Source organism: Mesocricetus auratus, unplaced genomic scaffold, assembly GCF_017639785.1.
Source record: "Mesocricetus auratus isolate SY011 unplaced genomic scaffold, BCM_Maur_2.0 Super-Scaffold_6730, whole genome shotgun sequence".
NCBI classification, from domain to species: domain Eukaryota; kingdom Metazoa; phylum Chordata; class Mammalia; order Rodentia; family Cricetidae; genus Mesocricetus; species Mesocricetus auratus.
Window position 1 is genome coordinate 2542993 of NW_024429184.1, and position 25234 is coordinate 2568226.

Sequence of the window (25234 nt, forward strand, 5' to 3'; positions counted from 1 at the left end):
TGAGGCAGGAAGATAGGAGGTCTAGGAGAGGAGGAGAATTCCAAGAAAGGTAGGCAGAAACAGTAGCCATGTAGCCACCAAAAATAGAAACAGGTCCGGACATTCTCCCGTCAGCCAAGACCATGTGGAAATGGACTAATAATTATGACAGAGCTAGCCAGTAGGAAGCCCTAGTCGTTGGTCAACGGTTTCATAGTTAATATATGTCTCTGTGTGCCTACCTGGGGGTTCAAGGGTGGGGGGACCTGCCGGGCCAAGAGCTATCCGCAACAATGCTACATCCCTGCTGGAAGCCACAGTTAGGCCACTGATAAGCGGCATTAACTCCACTGAAGATGGTTTTCTCCTGGGACCCTGCACACACTGGTGCGCTCAGTGCCTCTCCCGTGCCCCTCTGTCTGGATCGCCTCTGCTCTCTCCTCTCCTCTGGGCCCACTATTTTCAGAACCTACTCTAGTTGTGCCTCCTTCTGCAAGTCCCTCTTGGACGTGACCTCGTGGCTGCCTTGTCTCACAGACACACTTCCACTGACTGCCTTCTCATCTCTTGCTGGAGGATCCCTGGCTCCCTCCCCAGTGGGAGTTGGCCAAGATCTTGAGGGTAATTGCTAGCTACCCCTCCTGTTTCTTTGACTGAGGCTGCTAGCATTTAGCTAGCCTTGCAGATGGCATGGAACGGATCCCATTCCTGGGAAAGTTCCCCGAGAATGCCGACTGGGCAAATGATTTCCACGAATGCATAAACGGTTCTCAGGCAGACGTGGCAGCCTCTGAGCTGAACTTGCGCTTCATTTTCTTCAGTAGGAAACGGCTCTGGAAAGAGCAAATTCAAAATAGTGAGGCTTCTGGGTTACTCAAAACAGCTGACTATTAAGGAAACCCCTGCCTGCTCATGGTACAATGGGAAAGGGGAATTGCAACATTTTGTGAGAGAAGCGGAAAGGCTTCTCTCAAAGAAAAAGCTTCTCTTAACAAAATGGTGATCAGGAGTGGGATGATGAATTTCCACGTAAAATAACAAAAGCTTTAAAGGAATTTTAGAAACAGAAGAACAGAGAGAAGCACAGATTTTGGTAGCAGCATTTTTCTCAGGTGTGCTCTGTTTTGCTAGCGACAAGCCGAGATTCACACGGCTCGCTTACGGGAGTCTTCCTGACTCGGCATAAAAAGAAAAGAAAAGAAAAAAAAAACAGCCAGCAAGGTTGTTTTAAGAGACTCTGCTAACGATTGAAAGGTGTGGATGTACAGCTGGAAGTGGCAGCTTTTGCTGGAGGTCAGCATGGACTGAGGCGGTAAGCTGGAGTCACGCTTACGCCCGCCATCTTGAAACGGCAGTTTAAAACAGCCATGGTTTTACAGATAAGACACATGGCCAGAAAAACATAAAGCTTTACAGTAAAGTCAGACTTGGATGAACAAAACCTCTAAAGGTTTACAGTGTGTTTAAAAATATACGTGAGATTGAGAGAGAAAATGAAACGACAAAGTGGTAAATAAATACAAAAGCTGGCTGTGGTGGCATACACCGGTAGGATTGCTCCAGAGGCAGAGGCAGGCAGATTTCCAAAGAGAAACCCTGTCTCAGAGAAAAATAAATAAAAGTGAAAGAAATTGAGTAATAATAATAATAGATTAATAAATAAGCCACGTAAAGATGGAAAATACACAGAGAGTCTGGATACTGTACGCTATTATGTTTTTCAGTTTTTTCATTGCTAAGGAAGGAACAGCTACTGAAGTACACTTGATTATAAATGCTGCTGAATTAATTCAACTTATATCTTTTGAAAATGCCTTGACCTCAAAATTTAAGTATAAGGATATGTTACTCGGAAAAGGAGTTTTAATTTATGTTTCCACAGAACATGAAAAGCTGAGGATTTCTTCCAGACTTCTGTGGTTTGACGAACCAAGACCCCCGGAAGCAGTGGACCAGGTGTTCCAACTATTGAGACAGCTAAGATGATGCAGCTTTACAGACCCCCAAAATACGGACTTATACAGGTTTCTGAGTTTTGTCATGATCCCCATGGTATGAACAGTGCCCCCTTCCAGCAGGAAGCAGTTTGGAATGAGCGACGTCCCAATTCCCATTTTGTTTATAAATCTTTGTTTTCATTTAAATGGGATTGTTTATAATTGGCTAATGATCACAGCCGATCTCTTGTTAATGGAAAAAAGGGGAATTATGGTATGGGTATTGTTTTTCATTTATTGATACAAATTCAAGGTCAATTTTGTGATATGTATATTTCTCCTCTTGATTAAGTATTGTGCTTATACTGATCTTTTAAAATGTAATGCATAATTGAATACAGACTATATATAGTTACTTTTAATAGTCAGAACTTATAGTTAGGTTAGTTAGGTTTTCTAGATATACAGAAAAATATTTGAGATAGATAAACAGTCTTCAAACCTCTCAAAGACCTTCAGAAAATGGCATTTAAAATGGGTTAGGGTTTTTCTTGACAATGAGAAATATCTGCTCTTGGCAGCACCAATTACGTCTGAGAGGAAGATGGGCATCGAAGAAACTTGTTATGGAGTTTGCTTTCAACATGGCAAGATTAGCCATTTGGGCAAGAAACTGCTCTTGCCTGTACTGCTTGGCTGTTTTTGTATAATCTGGACATGCAGGACTCACAGGAAAGTGACTGCTGAACTCAGTCTTACAGGGTTCCTGCTTCATGGAAGAGTCTAGGAGACGTTCTGCAGGACACAGAGAAATTAATGACAGACTGCCAATGCAGATGGACAGTTTGAAATTTCCTGCTTTGCTGAGAAATCTTCCAGACACATTGTGGCCTATGGGCTGAAGATGGATGCCCCAACGTTACAGAGGAACTTCGGGTGACTGTCCAGGCAGTAAGATACCTCTGTCAATCCTAGTGTTTATATATTATCCTTCTGTGTTCTTTGATGGAGTTGAAGACAGATAGTTATAATTATAGTTTTCCTTAGTTATGATGAAAGATAAGCTACATATAGGACTTTGGACTCACAAGGATGGGATGGATGACATTTTCTTTAAATCTTGCTAAATGTTAATAGACAAAATGTTGTAACTGTGTTCTTACTTGATAACTGTTCTGTCATATACAATTTGACTATGTTAAAGTTAAGACCTTTCTTTTTGTTTAAACAGAAAAGAGGAGATGTTGGGGAAGTCCTGTGTATATGTCAATAAATTACTGCTGGCCAATAGGAATCTAGATAGGTGGGGCTAGGAGTCCAGGAGGATTCTGGGAAGGAGAAACACAAGAGAGTCGACATGTGACGCCATGGGGTAGGAAGCTGGAAACCTCTCCGGTAAGAAACATACTTAGATTAACAATTATGGGGTAATTGCTTAAAGCAGGGCTAGCCAGGAAGAGACAAGCAAGGCCAACAGCTTCATAACTAATATAGCCTCCTGTGTGTTTATTTGGGACTGATACGCGGCAGAGCCCAGGCGACTGGCGGGTGATAAACCAAAGCGGCTAGCAAAAGGAAAAGCTTCTCTTAACAATTTTCTGTGGTTTTCACTTTCTTTTTTTAAAAAGTCTTTTCTAAAAATGATATGTATGCCCGTGTGTCTGATTGCGGGTTTGTGCATGTAAGCACAGGGGTCTGCAGAGGCCAGAGGCATCAAATCCCTTGGAGCTGGAGTTAAGGGCAGGTGTGAGCTCCTGGAGGAGACGGGTTCTGGGACCGATCTCCGGTCTTCTGTAAGAGCAGTGTGGACTCTTAACTACTGAACCAAACCTATAGCCCCTGCCTTTTCTTTCAGATACCTCCAACACATAATTTCACCTGACGCTGCCGGGCACACCTGCCTTTCTATGTGTAAGCCAACGTTTCTTTACTCCCTAAAGAAAAGCACAAGCGAGGACACCCTGATTAGCCAGCATTGGGCCAGAATGACAGAAGAGTTGGCGTTTACTTCATTTTAAAAGCCCCATGATTCCCTTTCATTCACACCCCCTGGGAGAAGCATCTGGGCTCCTATACCAGACTGTGAAAATTGTTTACGTGGTACATTCCTCTCTCCCAAATTCCTGTTTACTCATCATTGTTTGTGTCTAAATTCAGAACTCCGTGTTTCCGTGTTAGCTCTCCCGCTGACTCAGGATTTCCCGCGCGCACGCGCACACACACACACACACACACACACACATGTGTGTGTTCATCCAGATGGCGTCATCAGCACAGCTTCACCTACTGCTCTCTGTATTAGAAGTCAATCTTGGGCGAGACAAGCCATGCTTTCAAGATTCAAAAGGTAGACTCTCAAAGACCGACTCGGGACTGGAGAAACGGTTGGCTCAGTGGTTGAGGGCACTGGTGGCTCCTTCCAGAGGACGGGAGTTCAGCCCCCCACCCCAGCACTCATAACATGGCTCACAACCATCTCTAACTCCAATCCCCAGGAATCCAACACCATTGTCTGATCTCCGTGGGCACACACGTGCGGCATACGTTCACACACACACACACACTTAAATAAAAGTGATTAAAAATAAGGATAGGAAAGGTTCATTGAAAGAAATGATTATTTAGTGTCCTCTAAATAATCTAACACTGCTCTGAATGTTTCATGAGCTGGACCACACGGGAATGATAAGCACCATTCAGTTTTTTTTCACCATTATTACCCACAGCCAACAAAGGATGAGCCTGAGGCTGAGAGGGGCTGAACAGCTGTGAGCCGCCATCCCTCAGATGCAGAGCTAGGTTTGCTGGGACCTTGAAAATCAATGCCGGTCAGCACAGCCTCATTTCCTAAGGAGAAACGAAACATCCATGTTGTCACTGTCTCCAGTTCTTCCTCATGTCGGGACAGAACCGGCTCTTTCCAATGCTTTAAACACGGAAAGCCGCGCTGGTCGGGGAGGCAGCTGATGGAAACCTCTGCCCACACCATCTCTTGCTTCAGCTTGGCTACTCACTGGAACAGAAACAGAATCTGGGTACCACTCCCCCCTTGAAAACAAACAGCATCATCTCATGTGTTATGCGGCTTTCTACATGATGCCTGGAAGAGTGTTCATCCAGGGCCAGAGTTTACATTATACCGCAGAGAGAAAATTCCTTTCCTCCTGTGGACCACCTGCACCGTGGAAGTCAGTGTTCTGTCTCCAAGGCCACCTGTACCATGAGCATCCATGTTCTGCCTCCAGGGCCACCTGCACCATGGGCATCCATGTTCTGTCTCCAAGGCCACCTGCACCATGGGCATCCAAGATCTGTTTCCAAGGCCACCTGCACCATGGGCATCCATGTTCTGTCTCCAAGGTCACCTGCACCATGGGTATCCATGATCTGCCTCCAGGACCACCTGCACCATGGGCATCCATGTTCTGCCTCCAAGACCACCTGCACCATGGGCATCTAAGATCTGCCTCCAGGGCCACCTGCACCATGAGTGTCCATGAGCTGCCCAACCAGCTACCAAAGAACAAACAGGGCCTTTGCTATTTGAGCCCTTGAAGGGAGGATGCCAGTCATTCAGAATGGATAGATGATGAGTTCATTGAGCCTAGGCCCGGAAGCTCAGAAAATGGTCAGAGTGGGGTGGGGGAGGGGGAGATGGTGGAGGGAGGAGATAGGAAGCTAGGTAAATCCGAACAGACCCTTCCTGAAGGAAACCTCGTCAGAGTTTTTGGGTGTTCCTAGCCATGTTTTCCATGCTTGACATTACCAGGTGACAGCCCCTTTTCAGTGGAGAAGTTTGTCTCTCTGCTGGGACAATTCCAAAACTATTCTAAGAGTTCCTGCACAGAGCAGATCAAGCCAATCAGGAAGCTGCGCTCCGAACGGAGGGGGGTGGAGCTCAGCCCAGCGGGTTGTTTCCCACTTGGACACTTCCTGACATTGTTCTCTGGCTTGTTCTCAGAGGCACAGAGCCCGGGGCCCTGTCCCTTCCTCTCAGAAGCTGGGGGCTGTGGTCAGGCTGTGGCCCAGCTGTGGGTTGCCCTATAACACGGCTCGGGGACCAGTCACCTGGCAAGGGGGAAAGGCCGGTAATGGAAAGAAGTCTAGGTGAGGGAAGCAGAAATTACGGCAGGCACACGGAGTGCTTGTAAAGCAGGGGGGGCTCTGGGGTTTTGAGAGACAAAGTCTAAAGGGGTCAGCGTCATCGTCGTTCATCAGTGTTTAACAAGCAAGTGCCGAGCTTGAGGCAGAGATTGCTGCTAGCTGCTAGCGGGGAGGGAGGGAATCATGCTCTGGTGGGGAAGGTGTGTTAACGGTTGTGACGTAATGCTCAGCAGAGCCAACACCCCAGCTGCGAGGTGCCTTGGGACCGTGTCTCAGTTAGGGTTTCTATTGCTGCGTCGTAAGAAACACCCAAACCAAAACACGAGCTGGGGAGGAAAGGGCTCATTTGGCTTACACCTCCATACTGCTGTTCATCGTTGGAGGAAGTCAGGACAGGAACTTGAGCAAGGCAGAAACCTGGAGGCAGGACCTGATGACGCAGGGTCATGGAGGGCACTGCTTACTGGCTTGCTCCTTAGGGAGCTGGCCTTCTTACAGAACCCGGGATCGTCAAAACCCAGGGTGCATGGCCCACGATGATCTGACCCTTCCCGCAGCATTCTAGAAAAACCGCACCGTGGGCTAACACACAGGCCAATCTAGTTGGGGCATTTTCTCAATTGGGGTTCCTTCCTCCGAAATGACGCTAGCTTGTGTCAGGTTGACAGGAAACTAGCAAGGACAGACTACAAAGAAGGAGGCCGCTTGCTAACTGCCTAGGGAGAAGCAAGATGGAATTTCACAGCCTTGACACACCCATCAGCGGCGGCGTCCTACAGGGGATGAGGAAAATCTCTGAGGCACAGGAGGCACTGCCAGCCAAGGTGTCAGCTTGGACTACAGGAAGTAGAACCACACAGGGAGGGTTCGGGCGTGCAAACCAGAGTCTCTGAAGGGATGGCTTACAGCGGGGTACTCAGAACAGGCAAGCGATGGGAGGGTTAGTGTGACGGCTTATGCGTGACGCACTGCGGAGATTAATCCTGTAGGGCAACGGGAAATCTAAGTTTCCTGTTTGTCTATTTTAAAGAAGAAATGGTGGCCGGGGCAGGGAGGAGGAGCGGGGGTGCTACACAGGTAGCTCAGCAGTTAAAGAGTGCTCAGCCATGAAGATCTGAGTTCAGATCCCAGCACCCAAGTTAGGTTACAACTGGATTCCAGCGCCAAGGAATCCAGCGCCCTCTTCTGGCCTCGCTGGGCACCTGCGCACACATAGGCATGAACATTTACACAGACACCTATTCAAATAAGGAGAAAAATTTAAATATGATTGATACAAAGTCCATGCTGAATCATGCTTAGCATAACCATAGTTTCATTTGTCATATGACATCGGTGACTCCTTAACCAAACTTTGTGTGGTCCCACAGGCAGGGCTGGGAAAAAAAAAATTAAACAGTGAAACTGTGCCTAACAATAAATGGGGTCGCACAGTGTCTAGAATTTGTGCATGTTCAGCGAGACCTGGGGTTCCTCCCTCCCTGTCAGTCCTGGTCCTACAGCAGCCCAGCTGTCCAGGGCCCGCAGGGCCCTCTTCCAGGGAACGCAGAGGAAATTGGATCAGCAGATGGCTGATCCTCCACTCTGGAGGTCTAAGGCTGAGTGTCAGTCAAGGCATGCATTTGACCTTTAAGCCCCTAGCTTAAAAATCTTCCAAGGACTGAAATGGTCTCGACTCCACAAGTTCCCTGTACAAGGACAATAAGCCCCACTTAAGATGCTGCTCAACGCTCTCACGGGGTCACAGCAGGAAATGGCTGGAGCCGCACTCCGAGGGATGCTTATGAAGTCTTAGCAAACTCAGGCTTCTCTTCTGATGGCTGAGTCAGCGGCACCCAACAACGTACCCAGAGAGGGCGGTGGGCACATCACAGCCCAGCACTGCCGGCCTCTTTGGAGCCCCTCTAACACCTCTCTGCCATTTTTCTCTCTCACAGTATGTCAGCAATACTCTTGTCTTTAAAATGCCAAGGAGGCCTCTTTCCTGCGCCTGGGGATTTTGAAGTAGAAGCAGCCAAGCCCGGGCTCAGGCTCATGTGTGCCCCCTAGTGGTTAGAAGATGCATAGGCCCTTTGGAAGGGCTCAGCTGGTCTGAGTGTCCTAGGTGGTCTCTCCTGCTGAGAAGGCCACCGTCTTCTTACCGTATTTATTATGGCGCTTTGAAACAAAAAAATAACTTTAGAAAGTGGTCATAGAATTTGACCTCTAGTGACCTTTGTGCCTGTAAATGTCACTCCTGCTTTGTGACAGCTATTAGGAGGATGTTGTGCTGAGAAAGACGTGGACTTCTGGTTTTTCCAGCCCACAGGCTCTAAGAGTAGAGTTTCCCTCACACCAGGAACTCCCCAATGGAAACTTCCAGATGCAGAATGATTCATGCATAGGGATCAAAGCCAAAGCGAATGGGATTCCTTAATCCAAGCTTGGGCTTCTGTTAACACTCCCGTTCGGAAAACGATGCCACCACCTAAGGTTTCTCCTGTGCTATGTTGAGACGTGTAGCTCAGAGGCAGAAACGCTTGCCTAGCGTTTGTGGGAACCTAACTTCCATTCCAGAACTGGAAAAAAAAAAATAAAAAAGGAAACCATTTACCTATAGACTTAAGCTTTTAATTGGCACCTTCCGTCAGTGAGACAACCTGATAGGCCATTTGGAATGCAAATCCTGGGAACAGGGACCACAGACTGAACATTCTTTTTTTTTTTTTTTTGAACTTCAGCTTTTGCGGAGTCTGACGCAGCCTGGGTTGGCCTTGGATCCACAATGTTCAAAGGGTGACCTTGAACTTTTGATCTCGGTGTCTCTACAGGCCAAGCCCTGGTATTACAGGCATGCACCCCCCCCCTTCCTGCTTCTGTTTCAGATTTTTGGGACACTTGTAAGTGGGTAATGAGATTTCTTGAAGATGGAATAAAAGTCTTAGTTATATTTTTTTCACATGCTTTATTCACATAACTGGATGGTAATTTTATACATCCAATATTTTAAATAATTTTAGGCAGGAAACAAAGGCTCTTGCTATGGAATTTTCCATGTGTGGTATCATGATGGCACTTCAGAGAGTTTCCAACTTTGGGCCACTTTAGGTTTGGGATTCGGGGATTAAGGATGCTAAAACTGTAAGGCACAGTATGCTAAAATTATGTAACACACACACACACACACACACGCACAGAGAGAGTTTGGTGAGACTTTTCCCTCTGCCATCCCAATACTAGGGCTACAGGTGATCAGTAGCATAGCCAGCTCTTGAGCAATAGATATTCTTACACAGCCCACTTCTTCCCGTTGGCTTATATACCCCAAACACTGGTCCCCTCCACATTTGCCAGTTCCCCTCTAGAAGTCATCCCCCTGTCTCTGTCTTTCCTGCCTCCTGGAACTGTGTAATCACCCGATGAAAGCACAAGGAAGCCACAGTACAACCCCAACCCCAGCCGAGTCCAGGACAGATTAAATGACTTGTAAATAAGACAGATGCCTGAGTGTTGGAGGTCTCTGGCAGAGGCCATGATCCAGGACCGGCACCACATGGTTTGCTGTGAGCAAAGACATGCATGATCGCATGGGCCATGCTTGGAAATGCTCGCATTTCCACAAAACCTAAGCTATACCCAACAATGGTAACAATAGCAGCAGAGAACATTTCCGTGAATGGTTTTGAGTGTAGGAGGCACTTTTCACAGTAGCTGGTGATTATTTTATTCCAGCATTAAAGAGGGGGAAATTGAGAGGGAGAGAGACACACATACAGAGGGAGGAGTGGGGGAGAGGGAGAGAGAGAATGAGGGAGGGAGGGAGAGAGGGAGAGAGAGAGAGAGAGAGAACACAAAATCCAAATACCTGTCATGCCAGTGTGAATTTGTGCAGCCCCCCTGATTGTTTTAGACAAGGAGCCAGCAGGGCACCCTGTACATAAGCTGGGTTAGGAGTCTCACTGATATGAGATGAAACCTTTTAAAGGTTTATTTACTTTTTAAATTTTATGTGTATGGGTGTTTTGCCTGCCTGCATATTTTGTCTATGTACCGCATTCAAGCAGTATCTTCAGAGGCCAAACAAGGGTATAGGATCCCCTGGACTGGAGTTATAGACTGTAATCCATTACACGGGTTCTGGGAATCCAACCCAGGGCCTTCAGAAGAGCAGTCGGTGCTCTTGTCTTCTAAGCCATTGCTCCAGGCCCCTAATCTGACGTTTATAAACATCTCTCTGCCCTCTCCTGGCTGAAACAATGGGTAAAGTATCCATCCCTCAGTTTCCCCATCTGTGAAATAGGGGATATGAAACTAAAAGTAATGAAGATTAATGAATTTGTGTTTAAAGCCCTAAGAGCATTGCCTACAAGCACTGTTTAAAAGGTTTGTTCTTCTTCCTCTTCCTCTTCCTCTTCCTCTTCTTCTTTTCTTCTTCTTCTTCTTCTTCTTCTTCTTCTTCTTCTTCTTCTTCTTCTTCTTCTCCTCCTCTTCCTCCTCCTCCTCCTCCTCCTCCTCCTCCTCCTTCTTCTTCTCAATCTCAGTGCTTTAAACGTATTTAAAGACTAGGTCTGTTAAATGTAGCCCACGCTGCTTTACAGGACAAACCTAAACACACTGGTTAGTAAATTCACACTCACCATCTTAATCCTGTGCTTTGAGTTTGTGGCCTAAAAGGTGCAGAAACACCTGCAGATTCTAAGGTTAAACTGAATTTCCAGAGAACATGAGTCCGTATCAGTTGAATGCTTACGGGAACATTAAAGGATAGATATTGGCTTTGGGAATGGTGAATGGCAACAGTGAGTGGATACCTTTAAAATAATCGAGCAGGGCCCAGGATGGATCTCACTGGTAGAACACTTTGCTCAGTATGTGAGAGGCCCTGGGTTTGCTTTTTCAGTACTTCAAAGATAAATAAAATAAATTTAAAAATTCCAGAAAATCATATCCAGTTTCTCCACGCAGGGCAGGTTCGAATGCTTGGGAGACCATCTAGTGGCGGGAAAAGCCACCCCACAAACTGTCACTTGCAGATTTGGCCATATATGATTGCTTGGGGAGACAAAGTTCATTTTATCAAACCAAAATGTCCTCAGTCCCAACTGCTTTAGAAATATGTCTTCCCTGGAGATCAGCGCTTCCTCCCTAGTCCTGCATGCAGAAAAGCTACCACGGAGCTACGGAACCCGTGAGCCTGGCTTGAATCAGCAGTTAACTGTGAGAGCAGCCGCCCCAGACAGTCAAGCCCCAAGAAGCAGAGGCTGGAAGCATGGGAAATATCATCACTGAGATGTAACACGAATAATAAAAGGCCCAGAGACAGAAACTGAGGTTTAAACTTCAAGCTGAAGATAAGAAAAGCAAAGCAGTCAGCTGCTAGCTCTCGCCTCTACCTCGGGCTGAAAGGGCTGTCCTATCTTCAGCGTGACTGGAAACAAATCCTCCCACGAAACTCTTTGCTTCTTTTAAACCTCTCAAACCCTGGGATTAAAGGCGTGGGATCCCAAGGGCTGAGACCACCTTTGTGTGAGCTCTGTTTCTCTTTTAGACTGGATCAGTTTCGTGTAGCTCAGTGTGTCCTTGAACTAACAGAAATTCATCCTGCCTCCGTCTCCTGAGTCCAGGGATCAAAGGTGTGTGCCACCACTGACTAGCTCTCTGGCTAGCTAGTACGGCTGCTGGGATTAAAGGAGTGTATCACCACTGCCTGACCCCTACGGCTTGTGGCTAGCTTTGCATTCTGATCCCCCAGGCAAGCTTTAATAGACCATAAGCAATGCATCACCACACTGAGACATAACTTTTACAGGGTACACTTGACTAACAGGAATACGGACGGTAGGCAGGCCAGGAGGCCAAGAATGACGACACCACCCACAGCCCTACGATCCAGAATAGCCGAGAACTTCCCGACTCAAGCCCTTCTTCCTACTACAGAAGACACCAGCCGGTGCTGATGACCCTGATACTCATGGCTCTTCCTGCAAGCAGCAGGGCGTGCCCTGCACAGACCCTGTTCCTCCACACTGGCTCAGCGTGCCGACACCCCCCACCCCCGCTTCCCCACGTATGTTCCTGGTTCCCTATTTGAGGAACAGATCTTTCATTTGTCCTTCGGGCACGGCGGTCTGGACCAAGAGTGGCAGATGGTTCCTGGGCCAAGCGCAAGAAGCCCATGAAGTCTATGAAAGTCTATGAGCCTGTCACCTGGGTAACCCCAGCACCACGCACAGAGCCACGCAGAAAGCGTACCTTGGTATCTATGGGAACAGGTGAGGACCCGCACCCATGGATGCGCATGCGCACACCCCTGCATTCTCTTCTCGGAACCATGGAAGGGCCCTGCTGTTCCCTACGGACAGAGCGGCTATTCCTGGACAGCAGCGGCTCCCACGCAACTCTGGGTCTACAGTCTAACAGCATCTAGGGCACAGTAAAAGCAAGTCTAAGGAGACTTGGATTTTAGACTCTTCGATTGGCTCTGGGCCCCTGACCCTGAGTGCTGAAGAACTAAACAGATGCATCTGTAACCCTGCCCGCCTAAAAGACAGAACTCAAAAGGAACGGCGCCTCTAAAGAAGTGAGTGACGGCAGCTCACCTAGCCAAGAGCTGTCTACAGCTCCCTGGGGGTACCCGGCAACAATGCTGATGAATGTGAAGTCCCAAAGGCAGTGGCGTGGAGGAGGATCTTACGTGCTAGGTGTCCCTAGACCCTTCAGGTAGTGACTAAGTCTTTCATCAGCAAGGGAGATGCTCAGCCTGCATTCTTATTTGCGGATGAGTTAAGTGGCTCATCCAAGATTCCCCGCAGTTAAAGAGGCGTGCGCTTCAGTCTGACACAGAAGGAGGAACCTCTGCTTCATGCCAGGACTCCATGAGGGACCCTGTAGTACAGCTGGGATGGAGAGACGAGAAGAGAGAGGGAGGCTGGAAGGGAGGAGGGAGAGAGAAGGAGAGAGTGGAGGAAGAGAGGGCATGCTTGAATTGGCTGCGAGGCGTGAAGCTTGCCTTCTCCACAGCTCTAGACTCTTCCTTTCTGAGGCTGCCTCCGACTCAGAAGTGATGAGCCAGGGTTTCTTCGAGTGACTTGTTTTATTTGCGTTCTGGTGGGCCCGGCACACCCACTGTTAGTACATTGTCTTCCTCTACCCTGCCAAGTTCGACCTAAAGCAGCACATTGCCCAGCTGGTTCCCAGCTTGCCCTTGAATTATTTCCCCGACCTTTGATCGAATGGTAGCCCTGAAGCAGATTCCTAGCTTCACCAGTGTGTTTGTTATAACTCTGAAACTGTTCGTTTGTTTGTTGAGACAGGGCTTCTCTGTGTAACAGCTTTGGCTGTCACAGAACATACTCTGTAGACCAGGCTGGCCTTGAACTCACAGAGATCCGCCTGCCCCTGCCTCCTGAAAGCTGGGATTAAAGGCATGCACCACCACCGCCTGTTTTATAGCTTGTAAACTCTCAATAGCGCTGCACGACCTCTAGGCTAAATTCTACCTCCCCCACCCCCCACCCAGCACCCAAAGCCCTCCATGACTTTCTCCTGTGATCTTTTTCTTTGGAACTCCTTCTGTGGCTAGGCCTGAGATCACCACCTTTCAAAGGCTGGTAGGGCCTGTGGGAAGAACCACTCTGTGGCCAACCATTGCTGTCACCGGAGATGTACTGTGTGGGCACAGAGACACGGTGTTCGCACTTCTGTTCCCAAGCTTCCCTTCTTCTCCGAGGAGAATAAACATGGCAGAGACAGCAACGGTCTCCAGGAGAATCTTGGCCCCCTCAGCTGTTTACAGCAGGTGACAGAATTGGGAATGGCCAAGTGGGCGTGGCCTGCACACAATGCCCACAACACCCTACCAACACCACCCGCTAAGCTCCATCCCCTACTCTCCTGACCACTGCTTTCTAAACAGGACATCACGCTCCAACCCTAGAGCTGGGGTTAAACAGGACGTCACACTGCAACCCTAGAGCTGGGGTTAAACAGGACATCACACTCCAACCCTAGAGCTGGGGTTAAACAGGACATCACACTCCAACCCTAGAGCTGGGGTTAAACAGGACATCACGCTCCAACCCTAGATCTGATCAATCTGAAAAAGGGAATGAGAACTACGACTTTGGGGACAGGCACTGCTGATTTACCTGCTCCTACTCAGCTTCCCCAATACGGCCTGTCTCCTTCTGCCAGGCCTAGCCCGCTCGCTGGCTCTCACTGCCAAGGTTTACAGTTTCAGCTTTCAGTGAGGGAGCCTGGACTTCTGAGGTTGCTCTGGGTGAGAGAAGGAAGAGCAGGGAATGCATGAGTGTGCTAAGGAACTGGAGGGTTCAGCTTCTGTCTCCCGTCTGCTGCCCAGAAGGGTCCAAGCTTGGACCTGAGAGCCAAGAGAGGCTGACTCTGGACCTTGGTGATGGAGACACTAGGTCTGCCTCTGCTGATGCACTTCCATTCCAGGCTTGCCTTGGACTCCTGTAGGCACTGGAGCGCAGTCACCTGACCCAACTGTGAGACTTCCATGCTGTCATGGAAAGGAACACCATGTGCTGTAGTTTGGATACGGTATATCCACAAAGGTACCTGTTTTGGGAGGCCAACCCCCCCCCCCTATGGCAATGCTGAGAGGTGATAGAACCTTCAAAGGGCTGGGCTAAGGTAAATTTGTTTAGGTCACTGGGAGTTCTGGCCTTTAAAGAGGTTAAGGTATTTTTTGAGTAGGAATTCTGCGTTAGTTCATGTAAGGGTCAGGTATCTAGAGCTGAGCGATCATGGTGCCAGAATCACTCTCTGATTCAAGCCTTAGCTCTGCATCTCTTCTTTCATCACTCATGCTGTGACAACATCTAACACGACGTGTTGTCCCAGGAAGGAGGGGGAGGGGATGGGGAGAGACTGGGAACTGTAGGGACAGTTTTCACCCCAAAGTAGGGTCCTTTGCAATAATGAAACTTGTTCCAATCTGAATAGTTTGATTTTTCAAGTTCCCTGTCACTGTCCAGCCTTTGAGGAGAGAATGCTTATTAATTACCTCCGGCTTCCCGGGGTCATCATGGACTCAGCCAAGAGTTTTGATCCAGATAACTGACTCCCTCATACTCAAGAGTCTGTGGTTTTATGAGCACAATGGCGGGTGAAAAAGAAAGGCAGACTTTTCCTTAAGCTTGGAGGTGACTTTCCTGTCTCTATGCCCCAAGGTGGGTGAGAACCACTTCAAGGTTCTGTACGCTAAAGCTATTTATTTACTGGTGAGACTCCTCTGTGTAACAGTCCCAGCTATCCTGGAACTCTCTTTGTAGACCAGGCTGGCCTTGAATTCACAGAGCTCTGCCTGCCTCTGGCTCCTGTGTGCTGGAATTAAAGGCGTGTGCCACTATACCCAGCCAGTTGTTGCAAGATATCTGATTACGCCGTGTAAAGGTGTGTCACTGTGACTGGTTTGATAAAAAAGCTGGAAGAGCCAGGCAGGAGGTACAGCAGGGACTTCTGGACGGAGAGAACTCTGGGAAGAAGAAAGTAATCACCAGCCAGGCACAAGAAGAAGCAGGATGGGCAGTGCAGAGTAAGTAACCGAGCCATGTAAAAGGATGTATATTAAAAGATATAGGTTAATTTAGGTTATAAGAGCTAGTCAAGAACAAGCCTAAGCTAAGGCCAAGCTTTCACAGTTAATAATAAGTCTTCCTGTTGCTTTTTTTTTTTTTTTTGCAAGCCGGCAGCCCAAAGAAAAATCCATTTACAGCCAGTTTTTGAATTTTGAGAGCTCCGAATCCTATCTACTAGAACACCAGGGACATTCTGTTTTGAATTTTGAGACAGGCTCTCAATGTGTAGCTCAGGATGGTGGCTTTAAACCGGTGATCCTCCTGCCTCAGTTTCCCTATCATGGATGGCTGCTTTAATCTTAAACATCTCCTAGAGACAGTTTCGTAGACTTTTTCTCCGTGGCAGCTGTATTCAGAGTCAGGACCCTGGGACTCTGATTTAACAAATAGGACATGAATCCCCGGGCAGCAGTGTTCAGAGGCAAGGCCTTGGTCTCTTACTTAATAGATGGATAAAGAATTCATCCCCAGGCTTCGGGGTGGGGCCTTGCTACACACGTGAGCTCACTCTCTGCTTCCTGGCTACCACAGGCAAGCGCCTTGGCTCTGCTACCATGTGACCCCACGATGTTCTGCCTCACTTCAGGCCCAGAAGCAATGGAACCAAGTGTCCGTGGATGCAAACCTCTGAAAGCCTAAGCCCAAATACACTTTTCACCTTTAATTTGATTTTTTCAAGTATTTTGTCACAGTGACAGAAAACAACCAATAACAGATAACTCTAGGCTTTATCTGTGGTTCCCTATTTGGAGTGATTTTGTTACCCAGGGGGTAGTTAGTAAGCTCTGAAGTCTTTTTTTTTTTTTTTTTTTTTTTTTGGTACTAGCTAGGATTGGGCATGGTACAATTGGAAACCTTCCCTAATTTGAGCCAGGGACACTATTAAGCTTCATGCAGAGTATAAGGCAGCCTCCGACAACAAATACTTATTGGCCCTAAAATGTCAATTATTTTGTTGAGAAACCCTGCTCCAGAGATGGAACAGTAACAGTGCCGTGCCCACGGACAGCTTGCTGCACCTGGCTCTTCCCAGATACACAGGAAATTCATGTGTTACACCTACCCTGCATGGCGGGCACTGCTTTCACCAATGCGCAGGTAACAAATCTCAGTTTCAGAGATGTCACATGGTTAGTCATGGTCAAACAGCTAGGGCATGCAGAATCAGGGCTCCAAGTTTGGTCAAATTTGGTGGCACAGGTTCACCACCGCCGTGCTACACTGGGAGGCTTTTCCATAATGGTGCACTGTCTGTAGCAGAAAGCCAGGCTGTATTCAGGTGAGAAGATACACTTAGGAGTAAAGAGCTCTAGATAGAGACCAAGGGAGCCACACCCCAAGTGGAGCCTGCATTTCCTGCATTAACCTGAAGGAGGCAGTCTCTCCAGCCATGGGAAAAAACAATATATTACTCAATACGAGGCTTTTGTGGGGCTGAGGAGGAACATGCTGTCTGTTCATCTTCCTACAGTATGAAGTAAATGTTAGCTTGGTTGCTAGGTCACACTTTTATCACAAAGTAACGTTTGTAAGAGAACTAACACTCAAGATACAATTGCAGTATGCAGCGTATTTGTATGTAGTACATAGTATTGTATGTAGTATGTCCTTAGTCTATAGCATTGTTTTGGATAGGGAAAATGTATTTGGGAGTGTGCAGCATGTGGGGCAGGTACTCAGGCTGGGACAGCAATGATAGAGCATGCCAGTGTGGAGTGTGCCTCTGCTAATTCAAAAGAACATCGCACCACAGAGCTAAAAATAGCAAGTACAGAGAACACAGTGAATCCCAAGTAAGCATCCCTTTGTAGAGTCAAAGAACATTTCTGTGGGTGCTGGTTCCATGACAGCCGTGAATGAGGGCTGGCTCAGGGATTGCCAGTCCCTAGCACAACATACACATCCTGAAGCCTAAAGTGTCTACCTCAGTTTTGAGACTTCTAGTAATGCAGAGAATTAGGTGAATTCTGAGAAGCACCAGAGGCAAACAGAGAAAAAGTGGACCAGCCACGTGTACTTGTACTTGTATCTTCTTCTTCTTCTTCTTCTTCTTCTTCTTCTTCTTCTTCTTCTTCTTCTTCTTCTTCTTCTTCTTCTTCTTCTTCTTCTTCTTCTTCTTCTTCTTCTTCTTCTTCTTCTTCTTCTTCTTCCTCCTCCTCCTCCTCCTCCTCTTCTTCTTCTTCTTCTTCTTCTTCTTCTTCTTCTTCTTCTTCTTCTTCTTCTTCTTCTTCTTCTTCTTCTTCTTCTTCTTCTTCTTCTTCTTCTTCTTCTTCTTCTTCTTCTTCTACATCTTCCTCCTCCTGCTTCTCCTCTTCTTTTTCTTCCTCCTCACCCTTCTCCTCCTCTTCCTTCTCCTCCTCCTCCTCCTTCTTCATCTTCCTCCTCTTTTTTAAAAGCTGCATGACCCTCTCCTGGTTAGCAACTGAGACTCCAATATTTTACTCGACGACGATTTGATGTGACATGTTTCTGAGCTGACAGCTGTTTGGATGAGCTAGTCATCTCCACAGAGAATCAAGTTACCTACAAAGGGGTCTTTTGTTTCCTGAGAACCTAAACACCCCCTCTTCCCACATTCTGACCTGTGTTCAAAAACCACTTCCTGCCACAACAGGGACAATTCTTCCCACAGATGTGTTTGTTTAAAGAACAGCTCTCTAGCCAGCGCTTCAAATAAGAGAACCTCGTGGCTGGATGACCCCCAGAGACCTCTCACTGAAGAGATGAGGAAAGAGACCAGTGAGAGATTGCCCTTGTCATGCAGAGCATCGCCTGCAGAGCTGAGAGTTCAGTCCGTTTCCACTGAATATTCCAGAGCGTTTTTCACGTTCACTGGGGGTAACCCCAAGGAGTAAGACAGAGGAACAAATATTGTCTACGTTGTCATTAATCAAGGAAATCAAAGAACAAAGCGTACCTCTGAATAAGACCTAATTTGTGATGGGTAGGCTCCACTGCCAACTGGACTAGATTTTGAGCCACCGAGGCTGCTGGTGAGCCGGGGCTCCTCCCTCCTTCTCTTTCTGTCGCCATCATTTCTCCCTCCATTTCCAATCCTCCTTTTCTCCCACCATCTACCCTTCCTGACTGTATCCATGAGGGTGTTCCCAAGTGAGTCCTGCCCTGAATGTATGCAGCACCGATCCCAGAGCTGGGGCCTGCGTGGAATAAAAGAAGGGAAAGGAAGAAGCCAGCTGAGGGCCAGCGTTCTGTCCTTTCTCCCTATCTTCTGTCATGGAGACCATCACTGCCACACGTGCCTACAGCTATAATATTTCCCCCAAGTGCATGGAGCCAAACATGTATTGGCCCCTCTGATACTAGGACCCCAAACAAACCTCCCTCTCTTACGTGGTTTCTGCCAGGCATTCTGTCACAGCAATGAGAAAAATAATGACTGCATTGCTAAATTAGAAAGATACTCAAGTGGGGGGAAAAAAACCCGCAAGGCAAGCAACAAGGCCTGTTGATGCTAACAGATATGGGCTAGACCAAGCTACTGTGGATTTAGCTGCCTAAAATCTTCCAAGAGCACCAAGGTCAGGTTATGTGTGACCCCAGGGACACACTAAGATGCTGACAACAGTTGACCATGGGACTCCTCAGTGTAATATCCCAACAGGAAACAATGCATACAGATGTTAACATCTGAGAGCAGTTTTTTTTAAACACAAGGGGATGTGTATCATCTGCTTTCAAAAACCTTCTTTTTTTTTTTTTTGCTTTTTATTTTAGCCTCCACTTTCCAGAAGTCAAGAGTATAATCATACCACCACCCAGGGAAGAACAGCACACAGTGACGAGCTATCTGCTGCAGGGGTGAGGCTCTTGCCCTCCTCTTCAGCCGCTGTGATAGCGTGACTTGAGGCCATGTTGCTTATAACTTTGGCCATCGATCTTTGAAAAGCAATCGAAATGTCTAGGAGGGTAGCCAGCTTCCTTGGCCTGCATCTGTTTCAGCCTAGGACACCGAGGTTGTTTCTCCCGAGCTTCAAACGGAAGGAGCTCCGCCATGGGGCCTTTGGAAAAGGACTAAGCTGTGTGGTAAGCAGCTCTCACTTACAGCCATCCCCAAAGGTGGTTTGCAATGTCCTTGAGTCAAAGCCAGAATCAGTCTGAATTCAAGGGTCATGGGCTTCTCTCCTTTAGCCTTGTGTGTTATATTGATTTTCCTGGCTTCAGTGCTAGGGACCGAATTTTACAATCTATTTTTCTCTATATCTGGCGATCCTTCTAAAATAGAATGGTATGGAATATGCTTAACATTTTTTTTAGACAGTTATACGTTGCTTGTGGGAGTGGGTGTGTGAGGGTGGCCGGACATGTGCACACCACAGTGTTCATGTGGAGGTTAAAAGACAATCTCCATCCTTCTATCATATGGATTCCTGGAACTGAGCCCTGGTTACCAGGTCTGGGGACAAGTGCTTCTACCCCCCGAGCCAGGGACTCCTTGCTTGAGCCCACTGGATCCAAACTTCTGGAATGAGACCTATGAATTATTTTCTAAAACCTCCCCAAGGTAAATTATACTGCCCAAGATTTAATATTATAGGTTTCTTTTCCCCCACCTTCCCTCCCTCCTTCCTTCCTCCATTCACCCCTCCCTCCTTCTTTACTTTCCTCGTAGGCTAACCTGAAAAATCTTACCACCACCAACAGTAGTTCTGAAAGGCAAAAGATGTTTCACACCAAGGCACGGCCAATGTATAAGTAACATTTTGGAAGAAAATGCACCCAAAGGCCAGAGATTTCCTACACTCCTTCAGGCAGTGAAGAATTAAAAAAAAAAGGTGTATTCTTGTCCTTTCTTGATGTTTAGGTAAATAGCCATGTCAAACAAAGTCTTCGTGTTTTATTTAATCACACTAATCATATTCAGGTTGGTACACTTGGTTCTTGTAGGCCATCAACCCTACATTTCTAAACCAAAATGAACCAAGTTTACCCTCATTTTCCATGCAGAAATTGCCTGGGCCTTTTGATTACAATGCTCTATTCTTTCTTCGGACTTTTCTTTGGCTTCATTTCATTTTGAGGAAGAGAGGGCCTCACACAGCCCAGGCTGGCCTCAAACTCCCTAGGTAGCAAAGGATGACCTCCAGGTTATAACCCTCCAGACTCCACTTCCTAGGTCTTGAGAGCGCAGCTGTGCACCACCATAACTGGTGCATACGGTGCTGGGATGGAACCCAGGGCCTTGTGCATGCCAGGCAAGCTCTCTGTACAGGGTCTCTTTGGAGGGTGGGTCTCATGGAGCCGGTGCTGGCCTAGGATGACCTTGGTGCTGGCCTAGGATGACCTTAAACTGCTCGATTCTACTGCCTCCATTTCCAGGACACAGAGACTATGAAAAGCCCGTCTTACTTTAGTATTGGAAACCAGAACCACGTGTCCCTTCCAAGACACTCTGATGCATTGCAAGGGAGTGACTCAGAGCAGTGGGAGGGAAGCTGACGAGCTACAGGGTGATGATGTTTGGTTGCACAAATTCCTTTATGCGGAGGCTCTGTGGCATCTTCCCGGTTTCCTGTTCAGTAAGGATCAGATTCTGGGCAGGACCCCCAGACCTCTCCTATCCTCTGCATTCTCTTCCTCCCTTGCCTCTGCCCTGTTGTGTTGTCTGAGTTTTTAACTCCTAACCAGTAACTGGATTTCCTTTTTCAGGTCCACAGCCATGGTTGTGGAAGATGGACTTAATTCACCCCCCACCCTTTACCCTTCTCTTATCTGTTTCTTCCACCAAACGTGGACGGACCATCTCCTCTCCTTAACTGGGCGTGGCTTACCAGCACGCTTAAGCATCTGGCTTACGGGCGGTTCTAAGTGTAGGCCTGGTTTCTGCTTGGCTCCTTTGTTATTGCCATAGAAAGATGATAAATAAGAGCAGTCTGCCGGCCCCTGTCGGCGTGCAGGGAATGCAAGCGGCTGCATCCCACCTAGAGCTTAGAGCCATTCAGCTGAGCTCAGCCAAAGCCAGCAGAGTCCTGCGGGCCAGGCCTTAGCTTTGTCACACAGCAGGAAGCTTAAGTGTACCGTGAGCCTGGCAGCTGTTCCCACAGCCCCGTGTGTGAGACGGAACTCAACTGTGCCCAACCACGTGGAAGCATCTCCGGGGGAATGAATTCTCCTTACAGCATGAGGCAGGGCAGTCCCTTTCTTCCCTGGGGACCGGGGAGGCCAAGACACGAAAGCCTAGAAAAGCTGAGCATACTTTAATCTGAAGGCTTCAAACAGGACATGCATCTTCATGACAAGCAGACCTCTCCGTACCTGCCCTCCAATGGGCCATTGCACAAAGCTTGTTTTAAATGAAACATTATTGAGGAATATTGGACAAAGCTACCTACAGACTATGCGTAAGGTGTGTCAGTAAAAGAAACACATTCCTGCGGTTCCCGTCTCCGAAGCGTCTCATTGTATGTGGGCAAGGATTCTGAAATAAGAATATTAAAAATCCCAATTGTAAACAGCTCTGATCTCAAGCAAGTTGTACAACAGTCACTCCGTCCACAGAGGGGAGAACACGAGAGGAGGGGAAGCAGAATGTAAATTCCAGAGTAGGGAGGGCCGTCGGGAGGCCTGGCGGAGGAAACGGTGCCCACAACAGCCTTGCTCACACGCAGTAACCCTGAGGACACAGCTCCTCTGGTGCATATCCAGGGCCCATGAGGCCAATGCCTGACAGGCCGTGACAGGAGCAGGCAAGGCATCCCCTGACTCGGCTCAGCCGCTCACCCCTCTTCTCTGTCTTGGCTGTTTCACTCTCCAAGGGACTCCAAGAAGGTCCCACGTACCTACATGTGAGCTCTCCATTCTCCTGATACAAAGGTGGAAAGATCTGTGGCTGGCCATGCCCACCCTAAGCTCTTTTAACACACTCCACTGGTTGACTTGGCCCAAACTGAGCTTTCATTTAAGACGAACCTATCAACCTGCCAGTGGCCTGTCAACTCCCAGACCATAAAAACTCAAACCCACAAGAAGCACATACACACACACACACACACACACACACACACACACACACACACACACAAAGGTCACACGATTGACTCCTTCCTGTACTAACACCCCTCTCCCTAGCGTAAACGCTATAATGGCGGGTGACAGTTCAGCTCTTAACCCTTTGGGCTCTACAAAATTAAGTGTGTGTACGCGTGGATATGTGCACACACGTATATGCGTATGCATACATATACAGACACCTCCCCAGACTTTTTCTTGACCCATGCCTCCCACAAGCGACGGCAAGCCAAGCTGCTCTGAATGGTCTTTAGGAGACATTAAGGGTCTGGGGAAATCAGGGGTACGGGCTGAAGCATGCATTGGGGTTGCAGTCAGCTTGGTTATCCATGTACACAACTGGACTCTCTGAGACACCTCCAGCCCTCACGAGCCTTGGTCTGCAGCAAGAGGCAGTGCAGCTGGTACACTCTGTTTGTGTGCTCGCTAATCTCGTCTGTCAACGTGACTGCCACCGGAATCTATGAAAGCACAGGCTCCGGCTACTCCGGTAAGGGATTTTCTTGACCAAGGTACTTGAAGTGGGACAAGCCACACTAAGTATAGGTAGCGCCTTCTGGTGGTAGCCCAGATCGTAGGGCATGGTAGAAGGACTGCCTTGCTTTTTTTGTCTGTTGGCCTCCACCTTTGCTGACAACTTCATCTAACCCATTGCCGTGGCCGTTGCATTCCTTAACTGAGAGTAGCACCAGCTTCTCTGGTCTTCTCAATGTAGACCGAAGACCAGCAGCACCTCTCCCAGAATCCTCTTGTGAATCAGCCGTTGTGGGTTTATCTAGACCTTCTCATGTAAGTCACATTTTTTGTAAATCTCTCTTTAATAAATATTCATTCTCTCAGTTCTTCTGTTCCTCTAGAGCAGTGGTTCTCAATCTTCTTAATGCTGCGACCCTTTAACACAGGTCCCCCATGCTGTGGTGAGTCCCAACCATAAAATAATTTTTTGTTGCTACTTCACAGCTGCAATTTATTTACCACTATGAGTCATAAAGTAGATACTTGGCACACAGGTTATCTAACACATGGCCCAAAGGAATCACGACCCACAGATTGAGAACCACTGTTCTAGAGACCCGACACACTTGTTAGTTACTTGGCTAGTTGGAGACAGGATATGACTATGTATCCTCAACTGGTCTTGACCTGGAGCTTCTCCTGCCTCCTGGTGCACCTGCTAAGCCTCCGCTCCAGCCTCAGGGGGAGATGGCGGGCCAGAGAGAAGGTCTCAGGCAGAATTTGGTGGAATGGGTTTGCTGGAAAGACCCGGTTCTAAGGCCTGTAGACCTTCCATCCTCAGCTGCTACCTCTGTCTAGGTGTCCTGAGTCCTGAGATGGCTAGTTGACAAAGAGAAACCTCTGTTTCTGCTCCCAAATGGACCCGACCAGTTTCCTGGCTGCAGACAGGTCACCTAGCTTCTGTATTGAAATAGCCAGAACCTGGTTGAGGGCAGTCGGGGAGGCAACGCACTTGCCGAGCGATTCAAGGAGGCCAAGCCAAGTTGATCTCCCAAGCTCAGGCACAGGGCCTGTATTTTCCTACGCTCTCTTCGTCTCAATTCCAATAGCCTTGGCAAATCACATGTGGCAAACGTTCGTAGAAACCCTTCACAGTGGCCCCACAGTGGGACCCACAAAGAAAAAACAAAAAGAGAGACAAGGGCTGATCGGAGAACTCGAAAGAGGGCGTTTGGGGAAGGGCAGACTGCTTAGAATACCTCATTGGCCAGGGAAGACATCTCTGTACTGTGTTACAGGCCAGTATAGCATCAGCGTTATGGGTATTGACACTGATTCGCATGAAAGTTTGACAGCACCAGCATCTGTTTAGAAAGGCCATTCCACGGCCCCAGGGAAAGGTCCGAAGCACAGAGAAAGCGCCCCCTCCAGGACGGCGGAGGTTACTGCGGTCTTGGAACCACCTACCTCTGAATGTTATCCTCAAGCTGCTTGACTTTGAGCTCGTCCTCCTCAGACTGCCTTCTCCTGGCTTCCTCCTCCTCCGCGGTGCCTGCGGGCATACCCTGCAGCAGCCATTTTTCCCGAAGCACTTTGGACTGTGGGAAGGAGGGAAGACAACACCTTTCAGTCCATGCCTTTCTCTGGACTAAGCAGGGCTTCTCCTCCAGCCGATCTGCCCCCTCACCCCCTCCACCATTCAGGCTAGACCACTGCCTTCACCCTCCCCGACGCGGCTGCCTACTCCCACCTGGCCAAGCAACCAGGGTTCCTGGACTATTCTTTTTCCACATTTAAAAAAAAATTCTGTTGTGTATTTCTCGAGACCCTACCATGTACCCAACACTATTCTGGAGGCCAAAAACAAACAAACAAGCAAAAAGCCAATTCCTGCCTTACACACCTTCTACTCCAGTAAGGGGAGGATGAAGACATAGTTTCTGCACACGTACACAGATAAATGCACATGTGTGTGTGTTTCCCCATACATGTGGTTTATATACATACATACATACATACATACATACATATACACACACACACACACACTCATACACATGCATGTACGAATGCACCCCACAATGATTCTGAGAATTCAGGAAATAAGGAGAGGGATAAACAAAATGTTGCTATGTTTATCAGATGGGTCTA

The 25234-nt window shown here is 47.9% G+C and overlaps 1 protein-coding gene across 5 annotated transcripts in view; it reads right to left on the reverse strand.

Moving 5' to 3' along the window:
- The window catches only part of Palm2akap2 (PALM2 and AKAP2 fusion), a 454171-nt gene that overhangs the window by 204589 nt on the left and 224348 nt on the right, over positions 1-25234 (reverse strand). For all 5 annotated transcript variants that reach the window (XM_013124459.3, XM_013124460.3, XM_013124458.3 and 2 more), the window contains exon 4: positions 24551-24681. In XM_013124459.3, coding sequence (XP_012979913.1) covers positions 24551-24681 — 131 coding nt within the window. The remainder of the gene's footprint in view (positions 1-24550; positions 24682-25234) is intronic.